This window comes from Lissotriton vulgaris, chromosome 6 (genome assembly GCF_964263255.1).
Source record: "Lissotriton vulgaris chromosome 6, aLisVul1.2, whole genome shotgun sequence".
Taxonomy (NCBI): domain Eukaryota; kingdom Metazoa; phylum Chordata; class Amphibia; order Caudata; family Salamandridae; genus Lissotriton; species Lissotriton vulgaris.
The window spans coordinates 772,916,148-772,934,569 of NC_141694.1; the positions used below are offsets into that span (position 1 = coordinate 772,916,148).

The following is an 18,422-nucleotide window of genomic DNA, read 5'->3' on the forward strand; positions in this document are numbered from 1 at the left end:
CTTACGACCTGTATGGTTGCTTCTCTTATGATTTGTTAAACCGGAATAAAGAATTTGAAAGGATTTAACAAAGCTTGAGATGCAGTGTCTTGTCATAGAAGAATGCTGGAACTCTTTGGTTCTCACTGTACACTGTAGGCCTGTGACTTAAGCATTGGAGGGATGAGTGGAAGGTAGGCTTAGAATGTTGAGTTCTGACTTACACGTAGCAGAATAAACACATTTACAACTACTCTTGGTGAGTGCGTAGGCTGGCAGGACGCTACAGCATGGTGCAAGAGCAAACGAGCCCATAAATAGGACCCTGGGTCCCACAATTCTATCCCCCACGCATATCCAAAGGAAAGAGAATGGCACAACTATGTCCAATCCTGTAAATCAGGTATTAGCACCATAAAATGTGAATTTGATTTGCTAAAGTTTTATCATGATATATTGCATGTTTGACATGCTTTTTGGTGCTAAGAATCCATAAAGTAACCTCAAGTAAATAGTTAAAGCAATGAGCAAAAAGCAATGAGTTTAAAGTCTATTTCTAAACATTAGGGGGAAGATTTACAAGCCCTTTGCGCCTTCTTGTGCTGCCATTGCATCACGTTTTTTGACTCAATGGCGGCGCAACCAATGCGGCCTATTTACAACGTGACACATCTAGGGAGATGCGTCACGTTGCAAAGCCCTGCGTCACATTATACCTGCGCCAGGTATAATATATGCAGGGTTGGCATTCCCACGCAGGAAGGCCTCGTAAAAGTGACAGAGTAAAATCTACAAGATTTCACTGCGTCACTTTTAGGATGCTGCTACATCAAAACCTTATGCCTGCTTGAAGCAGGCGTAAGGAGTGACGCAGTACAGTAAGTATAGGCCTTAAAATACATTGCTGGAGTTGCGTTGTGCTTGTGACACAACTCCAGCAATGCGTGACTTTTGGGCCTACAGATCTGTTAATCCTTGCACCATGGTGCGCCTTATTGTAAATACGGCGCATTCATGGTGGCTCAAAGGTTTATCAGGGTGGCGCAGGGAAAGTGACACATCTCTACAGATGCGTCACTTTCTTGTAAATCTGCCCCTAGATACTTTTGCAAGATTCGTAGATCAAGTTGCAAGTAAATCTACAAATATGGATCATGGTTTGAGAAGGGTCTTCCTCCTAAACCTTTGTGCATGTACAGTGTAACTTATGATAAATATTCAGTAACTTACCATGCCTTCAGTCACTCACTGCCTCACTCATTGCCTTAAATTGCCCATCTCTAATGCAGCTCACGCATGGGTAAAACAAACTCAGTTCTTAATGCTCTGGTTGTACTTGAGGTGTTCTGGGTCCCCCTGTATGCCCATATTCAATATTAATTCAAGTTTTATTTATGAAATTTGACATGCTAAAATGCTGGGAAATGGCAGTATTGCTTTGTTGTTTGAAGGGTGCTTTCTCTCTTATTGAATTCATGTCATTCTTGAAATGCCTTCATGTTCTTTCAGGACCTTCGCTCTGTTGTTCTGAAGATATGCCAATTTGTAGGACGACAGTTAAGTGATCATGAAATTGATATTGTCGTACAAAAATCTGAATTCAAGAATATGAAATCAGACCCAAATGCAAACTATGAATTCATGGATCCGAAAATTGTTGACAAACAACGAGGGAATTTTGTTCGCAAAGGTAAGAAATACTAACATGATAAAAATTACAGTGTTAGGTAAAAGTTAAGAAATACTAACATCAAAGAAAATTACAGCATAAGGTAAAATATTGACAAGATGGATCAGGTGAAGCTTTTCCAGCCAGCATGAAATGACACCAAGTACACAAATTGGTAAACGTCTTATGGTCAAAGGAAATAGAAAAATCATTTGCTAATTCTCTGTGTGAAACGTGTCTTACTTGTTTGAAAGTCCATCTTTACACAAGTGATCCATGGATATACATTTTAGGATAGTATTGTTCATAACTCGTTTTTCTCTATTAAAGTGAAATATGATTCTAACTGTTAATGTGTCATCGCACGGGGAAGCCAACAGAAAGAGAGAAGCTGCTGATATGCAGTGCTACTTGTGGTTATATTTTGGGTGCTCATTTGCATAGCACAAGCATCGACTAGGAGCAGAATCAATGGTAAAGTGACAGCTCAGTGCCAGGACAGCCTTGTTACTCAAGCCAGAAAGCATAATGATTCTGAGTGGAGGGAGGAAGAGGGAGGGCTTCAACAGATATAGTAAAAACTTCCAAAACAGCTAAGGGGCCCATTAGAATGGCGAGGGCAATCCGCCCGCAATCCCTGTAGGAAAGACCCCCGCCATATTATTATTCCTGGGGGGTCCATGGCGGACGGAAAGACCGTCCACCGCATTTTCGCCCCGGTCGACTTGCGACCGGGGTGGAAAAGGCTGCAATATGGTGGCGGTGTGTGTTTGACACCGCCAACCATATTACAATGTGCATTCAGGGAAGCGGTACATCTGGGTAGATAAACCCTAATATGAATTATGAAGAACAGTATAGAATGTCATGATGAGAACATAAGCATAATATGATGACTATGTCTAGTCATTTTTTGATCCCACACTGTATATAGTTGTTGTCACTCTTGTAGTATTTTTTAAACATAGATTTTGTTTTCCTCGTTTGTAGGCCAATAGTTGATGTAATTATATGCAAGGGGCTTTTTGGTCTCCATATTTTGAACTGGAATTGTGAATATTTATGTGACGGCCGTTCCACGGCTAAATAAGTTTTGTCATTGTGTACTTAAATATGGTACAACTGTAGGAGTAGTTTGTCTACCCTAACATTGTGATGCAGAACATGTACACTAGGCAGATTTTGCCAATACATGGCAGGATTGTAATGCACTCTTATTTTATATTTATTTTGCCAAGTATTACCAATTTAAGTCGTAGCAGTCACAAATTAGTTTCTATACGACATAAAACTAATGTGGCATTACATATGAAGTAACACAAATACTGTTCAAATACTGCCGCCATTTGAAGTGCATTAAACGTTTTACACATTCCGTTTTCTATGATTAATGTACGAGTGACGTGAATGAATTTAGATGGCTCCTCGCAGTGATCAAACTAAACACTGTCAAAGGATTTTCCGAAACGCGAGTGTTTGCTGAATAAAAGATACTGATATGATATTCCCCGTGAGTGCTGTACTCTGTTCGCTAAATTTCGGAGTCTGGGAAGCGCATATATATCGAAGCTCATGTCAGATGTCCTTCACATCTAACATGAGGGTAACACTACAGTTTTATGAGTGCAGTGTACTTGGTTCATTTCACTTGTTATAGTGCCGCGTTCAAGTCGTGTCTATATGGAAGTGCCTACTGCGTTACTGACGCCCGTTATGCTGACTTATTTCTAATGCATTGCTATGATGGCATTGTATATGTAGGCTGCTGTGCTTACCTTGTATAAACAGTGCGGCCACCGGAGTTCACCAGTCGACTTGAACTCTGCTTCTATACGTCAAAGTATATTCAATACGTTGCGGGGAATTCCATTGATGTTGCTCGATAGGCCGTGGTTGTTTCTGAAGGATGTTTGCTCAAGGAAACAAAAGGACATTTTGATTAGTCATTGTAAACTGAGTTGCGTGAATATATTGCGGACTTTCAGCTATTAACACCTTCGACACTCATGACGAGCTCAGCTCGTCATGCAGTGTACTGCTGGTACACTGATGACGAGCTGAGCTCGTGATGAAACCATCATTTTGGATGATCCCCAGCACAGCAGGGGAAAATGCCTAGCATCGATGTGGTTAAAAAAACTTTTCTGCTATTGGGAAAAAAAATTAAATATGTCAATTAATACATTATATAGGAGTGCGTTCGTCTAAAATATTAGGTCGCATTTTTGTATGTAGTCAGCTACAACCCTTTGTCTCCTTCTGATGCATACTCAAGTGTCACTGCTCACCTTTTGTGGAAACGAGTTTCTTCATGATGTAGTCGCGATCTTCAACAAAGAAGTCTCATACGTGTTGCTGAGTCTTTATACGTCTATGGCTCACGACATACTCGTACTTCCATCATCATCATCATCCCAGGTTCTTCACCTGCTCAGTGCTTCGGGCACTACTAACTCAGTGACGAAAGAGGACATGCATGTAGTAGTGGGCCCTTTGCTCGGTGCTTTAGGAACAACTCTAAAATGGCGTACAACATGTGCGCTCCGTCTTTTCTATAGAGGGTAGTACTACAGTTTTATGAGTGCAGTGTACTTGGTTCATTTCACTTGTTATAGTGCCGCTTTCTGCAAAGCGATTAAAACTCATCTTTTTCCCCCCCTGTAGATGTCCTCCTGCTTCTTTTCCCAGTTGTTATGTTGGTTCTAGCGCCGGGACGCCCCGTTGCCAGGGCAGCTGTTGTGCTTTACAAAACGTTTAACATAACATAACATAACATAGGGTCACGTGTGTATTGAGTGATGCTCTGAATGGGTGTGGTGTGGGTGTATACCAGCCATGAGGGATTGTGTGTGTCAATCTGACAACTAGACCTGCAACTAAGGAATCACTACAATGGAAGTTTGAGCCTTGTAGTTTTGTTGTGTTTTTCTGGTACCATAAGAGTGGCCTTCTTTTTTGTATGTGATGTTATAGAGTCACCATGTATGTGACCTACTTTGTGATGCATTTTTTGTTCAATGCGTTTGAAAAACCAGTTGTGGTAGGGTGTTTTTTAAATTAAACTGTGTACTCTGGTTACGAGTTTGTTGAGTGTAGAAGTATGTATTTATTTTTTTGTATTTTGTATTCTATCATAATTTTGCTGACTTTTCTGCTTTAGCGTGCAGTAGTATATTATTTTATAAAATGTATAACAAACTGTTGAAATCATGTTTGAAATTAGAATGGAAGCATGTAAGCTGCTCTCTGTGAGGAACAGCAATGCCGGCTCCCGCAGGAAGTTGGGAGCCAGCTTTGATCGTGGAGGCCTTGCAGCTTTTCCCACGGTCCGCAACGTTAGATTTACGCCCCGGGGGATGGGGTCCTCTTGAATCCACACTGTAAGCATGTTGAAGAGACGTCTGGATGCACTGTGAAGGTCTCTGTAAATGAAGTGGCAGTTTGAAAAGTGAGATTTTTTCTAAAATGGTGGATAACATGCAGTTTTGAACAAAGAAAAGGATTGATTAGTTGTTCCAGAACATTCTGCACTAAGCTACGATGAATGTTTCTGTGTTTTAAAAGGCTGATTTTTATTGGTTAAGAATAAGTGTTAGCAAAGAACGTTACATAAAATAAGCTGGTATATTCTCAAGTGAAGCATACTTGGTGTTTTAATTTGGAACAATGTATGATGAACTTTTCACCTGTGTGTGGAGTTAGGTGTTCCCTGAAGTGTTTCTATGGTAACTGGCAGATTGTGGAATGGAGGAAGGGTTGAAAGTTTTGTCAGTTGGAAAGGCTGCAAAAGTTTAAGCAATATAAATGTGTTTCGTTTTGAATTAAATGTGGGAATAAATGTGATTTTTTATTTATTTGTATATGTGTGTAGATTAAGTGTGTAGTTTGATGGAAAAAAGTTTGCTATTTGCTATAGGACGTCCTGATCCCGTAGGACTGCTTAGGGGGATTTACAATGATGTCCAAGTTCAAAATCTTTGATGGCCTTTGTTGAGCCTTTGATGGCCCTGGGGAGCACCATCTCCGAGGGTCGGCTCTTGTAGTGTTATAGGGTGCCTATTTGTGGGAGTCTGCTGTTTGCTATGGTTGGGCGAGAGTTCTCTTTGAAGTAGGAAAGCAGATTGTTTTTCGTCTGAGAGAGCAGCAGGCCTAGATCCATGAATTTTTATTTGGGTGGGCCAAGGGCACATTCGGGTGGGCCACTGTGGGCCCAATTTGTCGCTTCTGGAGGTAGCCTACAAGCCCTATATTACAACATATGTACTTGCAAACAGGCAGCATCATACAACGGATTGCTTCTGTGTGTACCCAGAGCATGTGGAGAGTTATTTGAAAGTAAGACCAATGTGTGTCGAATTCCTTCTGGCCAGGCAGTAAGAGCAATGTCTGGACCTAACTGCAAACCCTCGAATTCCAGCTCCCTGGCTTTAACACAAGTACTTGAATTCTAATCATATTATGAAGCATTCAAGATTAAGGAAGTCGCTATTACTACACGAAAGCCTTGACACCCTTGCACTAGAAAGGCTGGCAATTTACTCGTTGCAATTTACCCAACGCTGATATCTCTGCACAAATGTAACTTTATACATTTTATTTTCTTGTCATTGTTTTGCAAAGTACTTTCATAGATAAAAATTCTTGAAAAACAGTAACACATTTGAAAAAAGAGAAAGGAGTATTTTTGAAAACTGGCAGCAGTATTCACACCGACCATTTCAAAACTGCCAGTTCCAGTCAGAGGTAATCTTCTATTGTTCTTTGAAAACTCCCTTACAAACTTATGCATACATAGGTTTGCCGTGAGCTCTTTCTCATGTGGTAAAATAGTCAAATTCTGTTTCCAATCACGATTCATTGTGCGTCGGAAAGGTGTGAGGACGCGGGATAGGTTTGAAAAGGAGCTCTCACAGGCTGTGGTTGAAAGCCGTATAACCAGTGCAGATACATACATTTCATGAAGTGCTGGGAAAGCTTTAGCATAATCACGTACCAGTTCACAAATGGTGGCAACATCTGCACCATCTGGGACTTTCTTTTGTGACAATGGTTTTGAAACAGTTAGTTCTGCTTAAGGTTTGAGCCAGATGCGTGGTTCAGCTCAAGGTCCTCTTTGATCCTCGTGCTCCAAAACAAGCCTAGCTTTCATTTGGCTCCTGCCTGCTGCCCAGGCTGTGATGTCGTATGTCAAGTATGAAAGGTAAAGCATTAATCTATTGAGTGAATTGCACAATGTGAATCTACAAAACCTGGGATCAATCCTGGTTTCCATGCTTGACCCAATTGTGTGATCTGAGCCAAATCTTTATTTCCAACAGCCTCCTTTATTCATCATCACAATAGAGTGCACCTTCAAATACATGTGTTGTAGCTGTGCACCATGGAAACACCTTTTCTGTTTAATTTAGCATAGTATAATAATGCTTCTTCTGTACTAAGAATCTAAGCCACAAGTAGGTCACACATAACAGCTGGCCTTTTAGTTCAGATATGATCAATACAGAAATGGCACTGGAGGCAAGAATCCTAGTTGACGTGCACCGAGTGAACTGTGAGTGAGGTTTAACATGTGAGTATTTAAAAGTTAAAAAACAGTAGGGCAATAATCAGCCTGGATGCAGTTTTCAAGACGGCAAAGCAGGAGTACTACAAGTCACCATTTAAATGTAATGTAAAGGACTTTAGTGATTATTAGTGCAGAAATAGCAGGGTTGCAAATCAGGACTAAGATGCATTGTAAGAGCTCAAGAATCCTGAAGTGCGGGAGCTCTGTTTTCTGAGTACTTATTTGCCCCAGAGAAGTGTAGTACTCTCTATTCAGAGTAACTATTTGCTCCTGAGAACATGCAATAATCTCTTCCCGGAGAACCTATTTGCTCTTTAGAAGTGCTGGTACTCTCTATGCAGAGAACCTATTTGCTTCAGAGAAGTGATGTTACCCCTCTGGAAAATCTCTTCAACATTTAAGAAAGGACTTTTTTAATATTGAAGAGATTTCACAGGCGGTATGCTGTACAATTTACAGTGCAAACTTTCAGTTCTCGGCTTGTTGATGGGGTCTTTGAACCAAGCCAAACAGATAGCTCAACTGCCTCGGCTCTTCCTGTTAATTTTTTGTCCCGCCCACCCTTAGAGATGGGCCCATATATCTAGCAAGGCCTACTTCAGGACCCTTCTTTATCTCTCCTTAGTCTTAGAAAGGCCCAGTAAAATGCATCCTTTTCATGGGAAGAGGAGGTTTCTGAGGTGGGAGTATCAGGCAAGTAACACTACTCAGCCTCCCTCGTTTCCAGCATACGGAGAGAATCTCTCTTCTTTAATACATTCACCTGACCCATAATCTGCAGCACACTTCCTTTAAGGCCTGATTATCAATTTTCTATCATCCTTCTACCGTGCACCTTATCGCACAGCTAATCTTGGTCCCCAGCCCCATATCAGACACCACCCGGCTTCATTTTCCCTATTAAAAATAAATCTTTTACAGATATTTATCAAGTTTATGTGTGTATATCTTTGTTGCTTGTAATGAGACGTTTTTGCTTTATTGGTACTTATAAGTAAGTGCTTATCCATAGTCTAAATTTGTTGAGGAGCAGTATTTTATACAGTGCTGAACTTTTGACCTCTGTTGACAGTTGACTTTTGCATGATCTGTTGGGGGTAGGGTGGAAAATGATGTCAGTTGGAAAGGTTTGGAATGCTAAATCAATAGAAATGTGTATTTTGTTTTGAATTAATGTGTTCAGGATTTTAATCGGTTATTTATATGTATGTATGTGTAAAATGAGAGGGGAAAATGTTCCATTTGACGGTTCTGCTACAAACACTGAACTAGAGAGATTCTGTACAAGAATATTCACTGTGTGAGTGGTATTGTTCTTAATCTACAAATCAATTTTAAAGGTGAGTTTATAAGTTGTATGGGAGTGTGTGCGGTGCATATTTGTACATTAAGGAATTATGGGGTATATCAAGACAGGCGATAATATTATTGCTGCTTTATGGGTAGAAAACTGCCGATAAAGCGGCGATAATGTTATCGCCTGTCTTGATAATATGCCCCTATATTCGTCCATTGTTAAACGTTTTATAGTAGTAAATGTGTTTTACTATAATCCATGCTGTTATGTTTTTTTGTTTAATATCAGTTTGTGCGTCTCTGTACATTAAGGGATTATGGGCCATATTATCAATAAAGGGCGATACATTATCGCCGCTTTTATCGGCAGAAAACTGCCAGTAAAGCGATGATAATGGTCTTGATAATATGTGCTTGTGAATTGCCATAGAAGCCCAGGTTAACAGTAGAACCTGGGTTGCTATGGGAATTTACAAGGGCCTATTATCAAGCCCATTATCGCCGCTTTAGCAGCAGTTTCCTGCCGATAAACGCGGTGATAATGTATCGCCCTTTACTGATAATATGGCACTGATGGGCATATTATCAAGGACCGGTGTTAAAATTATCGACGTTTTATGGGCAGGAAACTGACGATAAAACGGCGAAAATGGTCTTGATAATACGCCCTTGTTAATTCCCATAGAAGCCCATGTTCTGGTGTTGACATGGACTTCTATGGGAATTAACAAGGGCGTATTATCAAGGCCAGATGCGGCTCGTGGAGGGAGTTGCGGTGGGACAGGCAGGGCGAGGGAGGGGCAGGGTGGGGGGGTGATAAACAACGCAATCTGGATGATTGTAGGTAAGTAAACAATTAAATTAATAAAACGAATTTCGGGCCATATTATCAACAACATAAGGCGATACATTATCGCCGTTTTTTATCGGCAGGAAACTGCCGATAAAGCGGCGATAATGGCCTTGATAATATGCCCTTGTGAAATCCCATAGCAGCCCAGGTTAACACCTGAACCTGGGCTGCTATGGGAATTTACAAGGGCCACTTATCAAGCCCATTATCGCCGCTTTATCGTCAGTTTCCTGCCGATAAAACCAGAAATAATGTATCGCCTTATGTTGTTGATAATATGCCTCTTCGTTCTGTGCCCTGCATCGCATTTTGCGATTTAGGGCGCGCTACGAAATTTGGGGCATATTATCAAGGACCTGTGTTTAAATTATCGCTGTTTTATCGTATTCGTAGCGTATGCTGAGAATGATTAGTAGTAAGGACCATGGTGCGATCACTCTCTCTCAGTGAAATCAGAGCACAGGGCGCGCTATGAGAATAGTTAGAAGTGGTCACTTATTGGAGATCCGATTCAGCAGTGTGGCTTATTGTGTGATCTTATCAGGCATCGCTTACATGATTACGGTAACTGAGAGTGTGGTTTGCTATAAAAAAGTTGTGTTTACTCCTCTGTTTGGGAAGCTGGATGTTTCCATCTGGCCGTCGATTCCGACCTTGAAAGAAGAGTCAACCAAATGAGCCGTATAAGAGTGCTATTGTCTCAAAAAGAGGTCGCTCTTACATCTGCTAGAGAAACATTTGTCCTTCATGTAGTAAACACCCGCACAGAAGTGTATGCCTTATTAAATACAGACGTGCCCCGAAATTTTAGGGAGTTAATTTAGACTATCTTTAATGCGTCCTCGAGTATGGGGTTAGCTTACTTTTTTAAAGTTATAAGCATTGGCCTTGTGACTTCTGTAGAAACTATATTTGGTGTCTTGTCGGTGTTTTTTCATTCGATTTTTTCTAGCATCTTTGGGGAATTGTGCTTAATGCTCACATTAGTTGCCGGTGTGCTTGTATTAATTTGTTTACTTAAATATGGATGCACATTTTACAGCAGACGACAATATTTCTCGTTTTTTGCTGGTCCGCAACCGAATGCGTAGTTACTATGGAGCGCTGCCTCTTGCAACGTTGAGTGCAGCTTATGGATTATCATTTTAATTCTCCTTTGTCACATGCGTTCAGCCTGTCTTCCATTGCCTGAGCTGCGATTTCGACTGGGCCCTGGATTTGTGTCTCTGCAGTACGGTGTCTCCCAACGCGGATTATGATGAGCTGATGAGCCTCTTAGTTGCTCATGAATTGCCCTGTTCTGGCGGCGGGATTATGGCCTTAGCAGCAACACATGAAATAATGGGACGTTGGAATGTTTTTGCAGCGGCGCATGATTTCTTGGCACGCAGTTACATTGAAGATGACCCGAGTTTTCCTCCGATGGTGATAGAGGCTCTGGTGGTTGAGGAACATGAATGTTCATTCCCACTATTGAATTGGATGGCTGAAATGTTTTCAGATGAGAACAATGACTTCCTGTTGGAGGCTGTTGCTACATACTGTGCTCATACGCTGGTGGAATAAGACTGTTTGATTTTTCTACCTATTCTTTATTACTTAGTTACTGCTTTTTATCAAATATAAAATATTTATTTTACAAAATTTAACTTGACTCTGCTTTTTAGGCTTGGAGTCTGCGTTCGTAATTTGCCTATGTTTACATTATGTGCTTTGGTCAAGGAAATGTGTCGTGGGCTGAGCCTTGCACTCACACCGTGTTAAGATAGAATGGGTTTATTAGAAGCTTAAACGCCATTTTTGTTTTCCTGCTCTGGTTTGTACACAACACGCACTTACAATATTGTTTAGAGAAGGCTGAGTATTTTGCTTCATATGAGAATAATTTGATATACTACATTTGTAGACTGTGTCGCTATTTTAGTGTGTATAGTGAGAGCATGAAACATCAAGGTTATGTTGGATACTGTCTGTGTTATTTGGAATGATGTTCACACGTTTGAGCCACAGGAGATATGCAGCTATGGCATCTCTTATACTTGCGCGATTAGTAATGAAGTGTGCAGGCATGATTAAACACAGTTTGAGAACATTCATATCTTGACAGTTTGTGTAGAACTCAATGTGATCCACTATTGCTGAGTAACAGAGGTATGGGTCTGCCTATGTAGTTGTATGTGATCTTCTGTAGTTATAAACTAACCTGATAAGTAGGGAGGGTGAAATTTAGGTATATTTTAAATCTGTTTCCCTTTTGAGTTATAGGATGCTTTTTCCATTTTTGTTATGGAATAATAACAATGCTGACAACTTTGTTTCTGATAACATGTTTGCTTGTATTATGTAAGGTAATGGGCATGAGATTACGGTGTTAGAAATAAACATTTCAAAGTTGCAGGTGTGTTTATTAAGTGCTTGTTTTGGACTTGTGTAAGAATGTAATGAAAGAGTGCTCTTGTTATCTATCTTACCTGAGGTAACCTAAGTCGCAGGTTGTGGGTTGACTAATAATTTATAAGTGAAGCCAAGAAAGCAAGCAAGTGTGCAAATTTCATAGTGCCTTCGACCGGGGTAGTTGTTATAATAAAAACCGTTGATAAAGGGCCTGTAGTTTGAATTTGAATCAAAGAAGAATGATTGATAACCTCAGCCAAGAAAGGGAGCAAGTAGGTGTGTGTATGTGTGGATGATGTGTTGATTGAGCAGAAGATGAAGAAGGTGAAAAATAAGTAAGGCTGCAGACTTGCAAACTTTGTACTTCTTTGTAAGGGAAGTTCCTGTTTAGTTTTTCTGTGCATATATATATATATATATATATATATATATATATATATATATATATATATATATATATATATATATACATATATATATATATATATATATATATATATATATATATCTGCAAATACCCCGCAGCAGCGCTCCTTACAAAGAGACTCGAGGCAAGGACCAACTTTCCTTCAGCATTCTTTATTTAGCCATTAGGTAGTGTGTCATGACGCGTTTCGGCCGTCCCAGCGGCCTTGGTTACAATTGTTCTCATGAATTTATTATCCAGGCCTTGAAAGCTCTCCCTGGCCCAAGGTCCCCATATCTCAGCCCCATATAGGGCGGCAGATTGGATTTTAAATTTAAAGTAGGGAGGGTGAAATTTAGGTATATTTTAAATCTGTTTCCCTTTTGAGTTATAGGATGCTTTTTCCATTTTTGTTATGGAATAATAACAATGCTGACAACTTTGTTTCTGATAACATGTTTGCTTGTATTATGTAAGGTAATGGGCATGAGATTACGGTGTTAGAAATAAACATTTCAAAGTTGCAGGTGTGTTTATTAAGTGCTTGTTTTGGACTTGTGTAAGAATGTAATGAAAGAGTGCTCTTGTTATCTATCTTACCTGAGGTAACCTAAGTCGCAGGTTGTGGGTTGACTAATAATTGATAAGTGAAGCCAAGAAAGCAAGCAAGTGTGCAAATTTCATAGTGCCTTCGACCGGGGTAGTTGTTATAATAAAAACCGTTGATAAAGGGCCTGTAGTTTGAATTTGAATCAAAGAAGAATGATTGATAACCTCAGCCAAGAAAGGGAGCAAGTAGGTGTGTGTATGTGTGGATGATGTGTTGATTGAGCAGAAGATGAAGAAGGTGAAAAATAAGTAAGGCTGCAGACTTGCAAACTTTGTACTCCTTTGTAAGGGAAGTTCCTGTTTAGTTTTTCTGTGCATATATATATATATATATATATATATATATATATATATATATATATATATATATATATATATATATATATATATATATATATATATATACATACATACATATATATATATATATATATATATATATATATATATATATATATATATATATATATGTATATATATATATATATATATATATATACAAGCAAAGTCCTGCACGAGTGGCTCCCCACACGTTCCTCAGGTACAGATCTCTTGACACCAGATGTATAATTCAAAGTGGTTTTATTATTCCCTCGCCATCGGCATGACGCGTTTCGGCCGTCAAAAACGGCCTTGATCACATGGCTTCAACTAACCAATGGGGGTATTTTTATACTGCGCTCAACAAAGACAACATCCGATCACATGGGCTATGAACATAAATAGAATACTTATACAGAGAAGTGCATTATGTACAAAAAATATATAAAACATACGATGTATGCAGGAACTATTGGAAACAATGATAAAAACAATTAATCATACTTATAAAGATTATATTAGATAACCATTGTTTCTAAAAATGTAATCGGTTCCATAAACCAATTATCCTAAAGTGCCAGTGCAAGTTTAAGTTCCACAATTTACAATATAATATTGATGTTTGTACATAAGTTGATAATACGCTCTGTGCAAGAGATTGGTATATTCAGATTTATTATTATTATTATTTCTTTATTTCGGCCAGTTGGCCATAAAAGACACACATATATACATACATAAAACAAAGGATCATAGCAATATACGTACATCAATTCTTTTAAAAACAATTGAATTTTTTTAAAATACAGTACAGAATTAATTTTTCGTCAACCTCTTTGAAACATATTTCATTTAGCAGCAGAAGTATAAGCTTGTAAAGGAGTCCTACTCAAAGCATCTGACCAGATTTCCTGCGAACAATATACACAGAATAGAGGAACCTACTGATACTGAATACAATAAACTGGGCAGTATTAGTTTTTAAGATCCTATATGCTGTGAGACAAGATCTAGTTCCTAGGAGTGCACACATGGGTTTTAGCCATCTTTTTCGGGCTTTCGAATACGCTTTGCATATAAACAACATGTGGACCTCGTTCTCCATACAAAAAACTGAGCACATAGGACATCTCCCACTTTTGCTATTCAGACATTCCAATTTTTTCTTTGACCAACGTTCTATATTTGAGTTCAACATAAGATTCCCATACCTAAATTTCAGAAAAAGAAACTTCGCAACAGGGGGCTCTATTTCATCCAAAAAGGATTCAAAACAGGGTTCATCTTTAAAGGATAAGAAATCTTGTATTAGGGTCCCAGTTCTACTTTCATGTGCAAGCCTATTAGTCATATAGGAACAAAAGGTTCTCTTTACTATGGACTTGGCAAAGGGTGGTAAATTCTCTGGATTTTCCCACAACGAATACAAGCCTAGCATTGTGAGCCATTTTCTAATATGCCCAAACCATAGGATGGAGTTAAAAGAGTCTAGATTCAATACCTCTCGAAGGACATTCCTGTAATCTAGCAATTCTGGGGTGGACCTAATCCTTATCCAGAACATTAATGGTCTTATGATGGTCAGTTAATCAGTTCGTTTAAAATTCAGATCAAATTGGAGGGGAATTAATGGTGTACTAGTGGGAACCCTTACAATTGTTCTCATGAATTTATTATCCAGGCCTTGAAAGCTCTCCCTGGCCCAAGGTCCCCATATCTCAGCCCCATATAGGGCGGCAGATTGGATTTTAAATTTAAAGAGTTCAAGCACAGGGGTTACGCTCTTGCTTGTACTGGCATTCAATTTATTAATTATTGGTTTGACATTGTGGGCGTATGACACCTTGCTTTTCTCGATTTGGGCCTTCCATGTTAATTTTGAATCGAGTACTACCCCCAGATAGGAACAATTGTCCACAGTTCCTAAAGTTTGGCCATTCACGGTCAAATTCCCTCTGTCCGGTCTACTAGGGTTCAATGCCATACATTTAGTTTTGTCAACGTTTATTTCTAGTCCTTTGGTCACACAGTAGCTACTAAAGGAGTTTAAGAGTGCCTGGAGGCCCTTCTTGGTTTGGGATATTAAGATGGTATCATCCGCGAAGAGCAACGCAGGCACCCTCTCTCCATTAAGCTGTGGTGAATCATTGCTACAAGCATTCAAGTGATCAGGAACATCATTGACAAATATAGAAAATAGGGTGGGGGCCAAGACGCATCCTTGCCGAACACCACGCTCAATTGGAATATTACGCGTCAGTTCACCATTTGGACCCCATCTAATATTGGCATGATTTCTAGCGTGCAACTCAATTATTTGTACCAAAAGACTCCCAGGCAGGCCGGCTTCATTTAGGGATCTCCAGAGCAGGTTGCGAGGGACAAGGTCAAATGCCGCTCTCAAATCAACGAAAGCTACATACAAATGACCTTTCCTGATGTACACATATTTCCAATATATACAACAAAATCTGAAGACCTGATCTATGGTACTGATCTTGCTCCTAAAGCCTGCTTGAAATTTAGAAAGTATTGTTGACTCCTCCAGCCAATCATTTATCCGAAATAATAAATGTTTGGCATAGAGTTTTTGCAGGGTGTCCATTAAACTAATAGGTCTGTAATTTGAAGGAACAGATCTATTCCCCTTTTTGAAAATTAAAACAACTTCTGCTGCACGCCATCTATCAGAGAATTTACAATTTTTGGACAAAGCATTAAACAAGCGATTTATATAAGGAGCCCAAACTTCAATTTCGTGCTTGTAGAGGTCGCCCGGTATTTTATCAGGGCCAGGAGCTTTGCTATTTTTTAGTTCATTGATTGCCCTTTTTGTTTCGTCCAGAGTGAAATCAAGACATTCAGAAGGTGGAAGTAACCATGGAATCTCATCGACACCACTATCATATTGTTTGTACAGAGATGTAAAGTGTGTCACCCATGTCAATTCATCTAGGAACGTGTCCTTCACAGCTCTGCCTGCATGCCCCCCATTTGCAACCAACCTCCAAAAGCCAACATTATCATTTAGTTTTGCAGCAGTCAACATATCAGCCCAGATCGACTCTTCCCATGATTTTTTCGAGATTTTTTGGACATGCTTATGCTCTTCCCTTGCAAGTCTGACATCTTCTTTTGAATTGTTTTTAATAGCATTTAAGAGCTTCCTCTTAGCCATCCTGCATGAGTGGTCATACCAGAGTTTCCCGTGGCATCCCACTCGTACATTTTGTTGCTTTTTCCTAGGCATTTTGGACATATGGGTTCTTACTTCATTAAAAAAACCTTATGTAGTTCAACAAAATGATCATAGTGGTCAGGTGAGAAGGGCTGTCCAACTATAGGCGCGAACACCGTACCAAAAAGTGAGTAGACCGATGCTAAGTTCTTACCTTCAGATAAGATATGCGGCCATTTTAAGGCACGTCTATTATTATTAATGTGTACCTGTTCGCACATTTTACCAGTGGCAATCTCAGTCGATATAGGGGCAGGGATGTCGCTGAGCATGTATGCATCAAAATGAAGTTCCAGAGGATAGTGATCACTTTCATCCCTGTTTACCACTTTAAAATCAATCATAAAGTGCCAAATACTTAATGAGACAAGAATGAAGTCTAGCCTACTTTTGGATTTCGCAAAGGTTGGCTGTTTGGTTAGGTCGGATGGAAGGCGGCCGTTACATGATCTGAGACCGTGATCAGCAGTTAGCCTCAGTAGTTGGACCGCCAGAGTAGTGCACTGAACGTAGTTTGAAGAATCAAGCTGGGGAATATTATATGCTTGATCTTCATCCTCAAAGACATCAGTAATCCCAAGGATCAGTTCAAAATTACAATTTAAATCGCCTCCCAGTATTACAGGGACGTCACCAACCACCCTTTTCAGGAAGGAGTCCAAGGTTTCCAAAGTAGGTGAAACCTTGGAACGACCAAGGGGTCTATTGTAAACATTAACAATATAGTATTCATCCCCCTTTACGGTTACAATTTTTAAGGCCAAAATATCAGGGGTTCCTGTATCTATAGGTTCGACCCTTATTGCTAAAGTGACTTTGAGCCATATGATCAATCCCCCGGATGGCCTCCCCCTGTCGGACTGAACTGCCTCATTACCAAAGGTTTTATATCCCATCCTGTATGGAATATCCATTGCCCATGTTTCTTGCAATAAGCAGAAATCACTGGAGTCAACATAATCTGCCCATTCTGGGTCTTTCAGATTTTTGCCTACTCCAGCAATATTCCATGACAGGAAAAGCAACTTTTGGGGTTGGCTCACTACCAGAAAAATTACAATCAACATTGGGCGACACTGATACCGACAGAAGATCTACTCTATCTAGCTGTAGGTCGACTGTTTGGTTCCCTGCTTCGGTGATCAAAGCCCCTACTACAGTACTAGTTTCTTCACCAAAACAACCCTCATGCATGTCGTGGCATACTAGGTTCGCTACTGAAAAGCTTTCCATGTTCTGAGTGCTATTTCTAGGACTAGGATAAATGCACCCAACACCCAGTGTACAATAGGTGTCATATAACTTTGAGAGTTTGGCATGGTCTCAAGTCAGTCAACTGCATCTAGGCAGCTGAACCTGTTGGAAGTGGGAATTCCAGTCCACATGTTTCGGTCAACCTGTCTGGTCGGATTTGGCGCATAACCATAGTGTTGTTTAAGAGTATTCCAGTTAGACCCGTAGTTTAAGGGCCTGGGTGGGGGATAAAAAAACGATAAGGGTCTAGCTACAATAGATGATGTGTCTCCATATGATTTCCATGCGCAAATCTGGTCTGGACTATGGGGTTCCTTGAATGAAATAACTATACAGTCACCCGGAATTGACTTTGCTATGGGACCGACCCATGGTACCCTGCGAACCATAAGAATTTTACTTTTCATATGGTTTGGAATTGGTTTGTTTGAGTTTAACCAATAGATCACCTTATTTTTTAGGGATGAAAAGTTCTCTTCATATTGGTTATCCAATTCAGGTACCCCAGTAAGAACAATTACAAAAGGACTGGCATCAGGGGGCAGGTCAATATATCCTCCCTTGAAGTTGTTATAAGCGTGGGCTGATTGATATTTATGTGTGTTTGTTCTGTTGGCAAAAGATCTATCAGCCAAGGGTTTACTAAAGCCCAGGGTAGTGTGGTTGTTAGGAGGTATATTAGATGAGAACTTCTGCAAAACAGGAGTCTTGGGGGCAGAAGAATGGGTGACAGCAGCATTTTCTAACTGTGATTTTTTACTTTGTACAGGACCCTTCAACAAAGGTTTACTAGTAGTGTTAACAGATGGCAGGTTCGAGGGTGTAGCATTAGGTTTT

At 39.8% G+C, this 18,422-nt stretch overlaps 1 protein-coding gene across 2 annotated transcripts in view; it reads left to right on the top strand.

The window, feature by feature from the left end:
- Positions 1-18,422, top strand: part of LOC147707963 (amine sulfotransferase-like) — a 576,176-nt gene that overhangs the window by 475,851 nt on the left and 81,903 nt on the right. For both annotated transcript variants that reach the window (XM_086926766.1, XM_086926767.1), the window contains one exon: positions 1,489-1,669. In XM_086926766.1, the coding sequence (XP_086782892.1) occupies positions 1,489-1,669 (181 nt within the window). The remainder of the gene's footprint in view (positions 1-1,488; positions 1,670-18,422) is intronic.